At 44.2% G+C, this 8,336-nt stretch overlaps 1 protein-coding gene across 1 annotated transcript; it reads left to right on the top strand.

Moving 5' to 3' along the window:
- Positions 1 to 3,518: 3,518 nt before the first annotated feature.
- On the top strand, positions 3,519 to 7,813 carry BCL2L10 (BCL2 like 10). Its single transcript, XM_031955211.1, has 2 exons — positions 3,519 to 4,290; positions 7,043 to 7,813. The coding sequence occupies exons 1-2, from the start codon at positions 3,862 to 3,864 to the stop codon at positions 7,172 to 7,174; spliced, it is 561 nt and encodes a 186-aa protein (XP_031811071.1). The 5' UTR covers positions 3,519 to 3,861; the 3' UTR covers positions 7,175 to 7,813.
- The last annotated feature ends 523 nt before the right edge of the window (positions 7,814 to 8,336 follow it).

Below are 8,336 nucleotides of genomic sequence, written 5' to 3'. Positions count from 1 at the left end.
ACCCATATGTATAACCTGTAAATAAAAGGCTATTAAATAAACAAATAAATAAAAAAGAAATGATGAGAAACATCTACCTAAAAAAAAAAAAAAAAAAAAAAAAAAAAACTTTGTCCTGGCAGAGAGCAGAATGCACCACTATGAATATGCTTAAACTTAGAAGTTCTAAAAGTTTTTCATTATACAGATCATTCCAAAATAGAGATTCTTAAACTGGATTATACAGACACAGTGGGTTCATTAACTTGTTAGGAGAAAAAAATACATCTATTTTAATATAATTTGTTTCTTTTATAATTCTAAATATTTTATTTAAAAACATCTTTTTTGAGAAAGGGTCCATAAATTTGATCAAAATCCTAAAGTCAGGTAGGTAGGCAGTCAATAAATAAGCATTTGTTAAATGTTTATTATATGCATGTAGGTGGCTCTGCGGACAAAGTGCCAAGTCTGACGACAGAAAGACTCATCTTCCTAAATCAAATCTGACTTCAGACTCTTCCTAGCTGGGTGACCCTGGGCAAATCATTTAACTCTGTTTGCCTCAGCTTCCTCAACTGCAAAATGAGCTGGAGAAGGAAATGGCAAACCTCTCCAATATCTTTGTCAAGGCATCCCCAAATGGGGTCATTAATAGTCCAACACAAAAGGAGGCATTAATGACAATAAAACCCTTAGGCATACTGATAAAGGTTGGAGGATCCAAAGAAAGGTAAATACAGCTGCTGATGAGTCCAAGAGATAACATTTTAATGGAAAAGACAATACATAAACATGTTTCAGTGTAAATGGCATATCCTTGCCTCATAAAAGGTTAAGAACCTCTGCCCTCAAGATAACAGAAATTCCTCTCCCAATCCACATTTTTTCCCCCAAAAGAACAGACAAAGGCCCAAAATTAAGCTCCCTGTTTTAAGAATGTGTTGGTAATCTTACTCTGACATGTGATATTCAAGAAGCCACTATGTTATAGACTATACTAGCAAAGTACCCAGTAGACTGTAGGTGCTAAACAAATGACAAAAAAAAAAAAAAAAAAACTGCCTATAAGCCCCACCCTTAACTGCACTAGAGATTCAGAATAATCATCATTTTATGGATTTTAAAGTCTTTGGCTTGATGCCACTTCAAAATAATTCTTCTGTGGCAAAGAAGCTTGGAAATTAGCCTTTAAAGGGATTCTCATCACAGCTGTGTAAAATGAGTAACAGTGGAATACCCACCTGTGTAACAAAATCTAAAAAAGGTCACAGTTTTCCTTCAACAAACATTTACCGAGTTCTCCCTATGAGTGAGGCAGTGGGCTGGGTGCTATGTGGAAAAGAATAAAGTACATCCCCTGCTCTCAGTCTGCAACTTGCTAGGGGAAATTACACCGTATCCAAAGCAATGAAGACCAAGAAAATCACCCATGAATGATGGATGGGCAAGGTGATACACTAACAAGGAAGCAATCTGGAGGCTAGAGGACAGGCCTTTGATTGTGGAAGAAATTGTCTCTAATATATCTGGATGAACCCAAGCCATAAGGATCCTCAAAAACGAGTACAAGAAGAATATCTGAGCAAGAGGGACTCTTTGGGGGAGGGGGGACACTTGCTGAGCATATATATGCTCAGTTTTGTGCTGGAGGTGATAAGAGGTATAAATATAACAGTCCTTACCCTACAATCTCATTGGGAAGATAAGTCATAGACCCACTTAACAATTAGAGAACAATGTAAGTCAAAACAAGCACATTCCAAAGCCTTAGGGGTCTCTGAGACTTAGAGGAGAGCTGCAAATACCAAAAGTCTCTTGGCAGATGCTTCCCAAAGGATCCCCTTTGGTGTTCATTATGAAAGGACTAAAGCATTAACCAGCCTTTTCAGCTGTACCCAAGCATCCACCGTAAGGGACAAAACCAAAAAAGAATTTTCTCTTTAAAAATGAAGTAGAATAATAGGATTTAGAACGTGAAATGACATTTAGAGACCTTTATTTTTCAGAGAGGAAACTGAGGCCCAGAAACATTATCTGGATATGTCCGTGATCACAGTTATTGAAGCAGAGGCAGATTTGAACCAAAGTTCTCTGACTCTAAACCAGTGTTCATAGATACATCAACACCCACCAACCAGTCTGAGATTAAAGAAGCCCAGACACTGCCTTCCCAGAACTCCGGCTGTTGGAATCTTTACAAATTGTTAAGCCATTAGAGTTGATAGAGACAATAATTATCTAAATTGGCATGGTTCAATATGATTCATTTGATCTTAGAAAGAGATATTTTGGGCCAGAACTTGAAACAAGGTACTAAGTACAACTGAAAGAAACAGTGTTTGTGTTCACAGCTTTAGAGAGCCTATAAGTATCTAAGTACTTAATGGAGTTCACGCGTTTGGGAGATTTCAGGCTTAGTATGAGATATCCGAATTCACACCTCCCTTAGGGCCAGAGAGCACTCTGGGAGATAACCCAGAATCCCTCTCTCTCCAGAAGGCGGACTTAACCTTTGGGAGATCATGCTTGAGAGAGTTTTCCTGAGAGTTTTCTGGGAACATTGACTGGGGTCGGAGAGGAGCACTCTGGGAGGAATTTCTCCGGAACATTGACTGGGGTCGGAGAGGAGCACTCTGGGAGGAAGCCCACAAGCCCTTTCTTCGAGGCAAAAGATTCATTGCATCTTCCACCTTGGTGCTGGCTGGAGGCTGAAGAAAGCAGAGGCAGAAGCCAAGGACAAAGCTGCAAGATCTCTTGGAACCAAGCAGGCTCTGAGGCTAACCGGGCTATATTGAAGGACACAATCAAAGATCCAAACTTTTATCACCTGTCTGTGTTTTGGAAAAAAGAACACCAACATCCGGGCACTACCTGCCTTTTTTTCTAATAAACAAACGTTTTCTCTCTCCCATTTCCCCCAGACTGGGTGAGTGAAATTCCTTATTAGCGCTATGCAAGTTTAACACACACACACACACACAGTTTCTTCAGTGGCTTATCCAAAACCACAGGTCTCGGTCTGCATCTTAATTCTCTCCCCTTTCCTCAGGAGAAAGATCGACCTACCATATCCATCCTTCATCCTCTGGCATTAAGGTTCGCCCTTTTACTGATCAAGCTTTTAACGGTTAACAGCTATTAGGACACAGAGAGTTCAGAAACACCCATTCTCTCGCCATAAATCTCCAGCCCACAACTTCTGGGAATTCTCACTAGAAAAAGGAATGCACCTCCCTAAGCCAGGAAGCTGGAAGACTGGGCTGCCAGGCCGACTCTGTTCCATTCCCTCTGTCCCTATTTGCTTTTCTCTTTTTCTTTGTCCAGGACCAGCGGAAGGAGCCAGCCCTCGGCTTCTATGCCCTGTTTAAGGCTTAGCTTTTCGCACATGCTCAGTTATTGGGAAGGATGCTGACGACCTCCACGATCTATCCCACTCCCGTCCCCTCCCCCCCCCAGCCCGAGATGCTTGCTCTGAGAGGAAGGAAATGACACTTGAGAGCCCTGGACGCTGCCCAGGACTCTGACGCCGCGGTCCCTTCCTCTTAGAGGCAGAGATTACAGAAAGACCGGAGCGAAGCCCGCTTCCCCTCTGCGCGGGCACCCGCGGCGGCTTCTCTCCGAGGCGAGGGCTGAAAGGAGGGGGGGCCTCAGGTGCAGGAGAGGTGTGATGCTCCAAGGAACGCAGGACTTGGCCCAGAGAAAAAGAAAGCGAAGTCTGCAGGGAGGCAGGCGCGGATGGGGGCGTGGCGCGGGCGCGGCCCCGCCCCGGGGCGGGGACAACGCCGCCGAACTCCGCCCCCGCCGAGTTAAGAAGCCCCGACGCCCCGGGAAAGAGGCTGTGACTGCGGGCTGGTGTCGGGCTCTCCCTCGGCTGGAGCCATGGAGACCGAGGATGCCCTTCGGGAGGAGACGCGGCGGCTGGTGAGCGACTACCTGGAGCACTGCTGCCGTGCGGAGGGCTGCCAGGAACGGGCGCCCTCCACTCCGGCCGCGGCCACGATGCGCGCGGTGGCCCAGGAGCTCCGCCGGACTTACCGCGACTTCTTCGAGTGCGCCAAGAGTCAGCTGCTCGACCAGCCGCCCGAGCGGGTCATCCCCGAAGTGGCGGAGATGATGGACCAGGGCGGCTTCAACTGGGGCCGGGTGGCGGTGCTGGTGGTGTTTGCCGGGGCGATGCTGGAGATGGAGGAGCAGGAGAAGCAGCAGCGAGGGCGGCTCCGGAGCGAGATGAGCCGGCGCCTGGCCGAGGAGCTCTGCCACTATCTGGTGGAGAAGAAGGGCGCGTGGCTGCGGGAGAACGGAGGCTGGGTGAGCACGGGCGGCATCCTCTCCTCCGCAGGGAGCGCCCGGACGAGGGGAAGGGGCGCGCCGCCGCGCTCGGCCACATGGCCGGAGGGGGTCCGGCCCTGCCCTGACCCCGCGGCTTGCTCACAAAGAGTCACGTCCCATGCGCACGCCCGAGGGCGCCGCGCCCGCCCGGCCCGGCCCCCCGGTTTCCCGAGGGGTGGGGGGCCTCCGGGGCGAGGAGCAGGGCGGGGGGCCTGGGCCGGGGAGAGCCGCGCGGAGTTTCCGAGAGCGAGTGGGAGGCAGGGAAATTCCTTCTCTGTCCGACGCGGAAGTTCTGCGTTCCGGCCGCAAGGACTCCTGTGGGCTGGATTTTTTCTTTTGTTTTTTTTCCTTAACCGAACGCAGAGTCGTCGGTTCTGAAAGTAAAACTCGGCAGTCGGTAAATGCTTCTTACTTTAAGGGGGAGCCCTCCAGCAGAAGTGGAGAGAGTCTCGCTTCACTTCAGCCTGGATGCTGAGGGTGGATCGAACGCTTGAGTTAGATTTTTGTGTCTGCATCCCCCCGATCCCCAAAAAAGAAGAAAAAGAGGGTCGCACAAACCGTGTTCCATTCACCCAGCGACCTTTCTCGCCACAGTTTAGTCTGAATGCTGGCGCTAGACCGGCCCGCCGGGGTAATCTCGTCTCTGGCTTTCTCCTCTCCCTCCCCTAAAAATGTGGCAGGATTTTTTCCCCTTCCACTCTCCCACGAGCCTTTTGGAAAGCTCTTCTATCGGGCCTAAATGTTTTGCCCATATATGGACAGCTCAAGTCCCAAAACTTGGAAAATCGGCTGTGGGATGTAGTTGAGACTCACTTCTCCAATTTGCAATTGATTCTTTCTCCGCACAAGAGAATTAAAGCACTTGAATAAAAATGATGCCTCTGCCTCTTAGCTAATGTAACTTCTGCATCTATAAAATTAGGGTGGGATGTGCTCTGAGTTAGGCACCTTATCACCTATTTAAATGTACCCGCTTCAGAATCCTAATTGCCTACCTGGTCCTTTTGGCTTCAAAACCTTACACTCGCCCCCTCCCACGTTTTTCTCCTCTCTAGTTCTTGTATGTGTGTGTCTGTGTGTCTGTGTGTCTGTGTGTCTGTGTGTCTGTGTGTCTGTGTGTCTGTGTGTCTGTGTGTCTGTGTGTCTGTGTGTCTGTGTCTGTCTGTGTCTCTCACTCACAACCTAGGAGAACTTAGATGCCTAAGGATGTTCAAACTTCTACATGGGAGTCAGAACACCTGGGTTCAGTTGATTAGCCACAGTGGCCTTGATTAACACCCTGACGTTGTTTGCTCATCTTTTAAATGAGGGACTAGCGGGTCCCCCCCTTCAATTCTCAATATTTCATGCCTGGACATATTTCTGATACTTGTAGTTCAGTTTACTTTCAGGTTTGTGTTGGGACTTTCATGTGGGTTACCACATTTTTTTAAAGGTTACCAAAGAGACTTGGGGCTATTGTGGTGCTTTTTGTTGACCCAACCTGAATATTCAGAGGCCTTAATAAAAATTTTTTAAAATCCCCACCAGATAGTCCCGTGCCTTAACATTATAGGCTTTTTAAATCATAAATGAATGAATTCAGGATCTAAGTATATGTATTGTGTTTCCATGAAATTAGGGAATAGGTATTTATTAGGTTCCAAGCACTATGCAAATATCTCACAACCCTGGAAACAGTTGAGGAAACTGAAATAAATTAAGTGATTTGCTCTAGGTCACAGTGATCCATAGACAGAATTTGAACTCTGGTCTTTCTGACTTCAGGCCCAGCATACTGTGGTAGGAAGTGGGAGGACATTTTCTGTTAAATCCCAACACTTCATCCAATGATACCATTTCTAACTGGGGGACATGGTGACATTTAGCATTTTACTGGGATTTGCTATAAATGAAGTTGATGAAAAAAACAAATGTGGCACTTATCTAAATATTAATGGGTTCAGGGGATATTTATGTGAGTTATTTGACAGAAAAAATAGAGTATAAAGACTAAAGTTGCCAGAAGAATGCCAAATACAGCTTGTTATTATACAAACTCCTCTACCCAGCAATGTTAAAATGCAACCATCTGGAGTTTAATTACTGTCACTTTTGATTATCCTGAATGGAGATGGTGGAGCAACTGCCAGCTTTAGTAGCTCAAGGGTTAATGGGAATCTAATAATCCAGAGGATCTTCAAAATAGTCTATGTCTTTTGTTCAGAAATATGCTTGAAAATGATAATGAGTAGCTCTTATTTCATGTGCTCACTTCTAATCACTCCCCTTTATATAATCAATATTTCTGGTGCAAATAACAGCACCAGTGTTATGAAAACTTTTTCTGCATTAAACTATCCAGATATTCAGTAAGGAGCTGTTCATTCTTCTAGAAGTTTGAGGCATTTAGGTGGTACAGTAGAGTACTGGGCTTGGACCCAGGAAAACCAAACTTGGTCACTTTTGATTGTCATGACTCTTCTACAATGGTGACTTAAATAGCCCCAAATATTGCCAGATGCCTCGTGATCAAAGCATCCTCTCTGATAACAGGCATGTAATTTTTTACATAGAATAAACACTTATTAATTTTCAACAAATGTTGAACTTCTTTTTGAGGGAACTGGAGTGAGAGACTAAATTGAATAAGTGGTTATTAAAATGTCCACTATGTCCTAGGGATGCAAAGACAAATCTGATGTTTGGAGAAAGTGAGATGACCAATGTTTTCTCTTCTCTTCCTGTCCAGACTGGCTTTCACCACCACTTCACCCAGAAGCAGCCTCCCCCACAAAGTGATCCAAAGAGTACCCTGTGCTGTATAGTGGCCGCCGCAGGATTTGGACTGGTGGGATTAGCTCTTCTATTAGCCGTACGATAATGGATTTTAAACTGTTTATACCAATCTTGGAAGCAAAGACCTAAGAGACTTGGAAGAGGACCAGCTGCAGAAAAGAGAATAGCCTCAGCTAATTACCATCTGTTGAGATGATTAAAGCTGGAAGAAGAAACCAGATGAACATGGAACATCTCATATGAACTGTTGAACATTTTAAAATGTGCATCTTCTGGGTTTTGATTATGAAGCTGTCATCTTGAATGTTGTCGCAATAATTGATGAACCTAACTGTTCTCTTTGACCAATGCTGTTTGCTACTGTTCTCTCACAAACTGTTTATCTGTTCAAAGACTTCCACGGAAGGGGACTTGAAATATTGGTACTTCATATTTCCTAAAAGTAGTTTGATATATTTTGTAAAATGGAGGGAGTCTTATCCAGGATTTCAAATGCCTTTAATAATGGGTACCCAATAACTTTCCTTATAAAGTATTGGATGGTTACAGTTTAGTAGATAGTTCAAAATCCTCTGAAGTCTGGAATTTCTGGGGTCTCTGTTTCAATAGATCTTAATATATTTTTAAAGTATTTATCACTTTGATGTGTAACACCTTTTTATTCATTTTTAAAAATAAGTTCTATTAAAGTTCCTTGAAGTATGTTGTACTTTTTAAAAACTGACTTTCTTAATGGGTTTCTTTTATTTAAATATTGATTTTTTTTTCCCACTTCTAAATTCCTTCCCTCTTTGCCTCCATTGAAAAGGTAAAAAATACAAACTACTAAATGAGTAAGATTTTTATAGCCAGTGTTCCACTGCAGAAGTTTAGGAATTAATCTCTTGCTTCACAATTAAGACATATAATTCAATACCAAAAACATTTGACTTTTTCAATCACACAAATGTAAGAGAAAATGCTTAGGATTAAAAAAGTCTGGAGATAGTATGACTATCTGCAGCCAAATGAAAACCAAAGGAGGTTCCTTCAGAGATTTAGTGAGTTAAGCTTTTAGGTGCCAAATGATAGTATTAACTAAACTACTGCATCTTGGAAGGAACTTTTGAAGTTGCCTTCTGAATCAGGATTTGGGATAGGATGACACTACCAGTTTCTTAAGTTTCCTTTTAATCTCCAGCATCAAAGATAAGATGTTCTTTTTGGCCTTTGAAGTCGTTTACAACCTGGCTTCTTCCTAGCTTTCT

This window comes from Sarcophilus harrisii, chromosome 2, assembly GCF_902635505.1.
Source record: "Sarcophilus harrisii chromosome 2, mSarHar1.11, whole genome shotgun sequence".
In the NCBI taxonomy this organism is placed as follows: Eukaryota; Metazoa; Chordata; class Mammalia; order Dasyuromorphia; family Dasyuridae; genus Sarcophilus; species Sarcophilus harrisii.
Note: the sequence above shows the minus strand (reverse complement) of the source record. Positions and strands in the feature narration are given on the sequence as shown.

What these genes read in the sequence shown, in the direction of transcription:
- BCL2L10 (XM_031955211.1), top strand. Translation starts at nt 3,862, where the DNA reads ATGGAGACCGAGGATGCCCTTCGGGAGGAGACGCGGCGGCTGGTGAGC. An exon ending in TGCGGGAGAACGGAGGCTGG is followed by an intron (nt 4,291 to 7,042) that starts GTGAGCACGGGC and finishes CTTCCTGTCCAG; the next exon opens with ACTGGCTTTCACCACCACTT.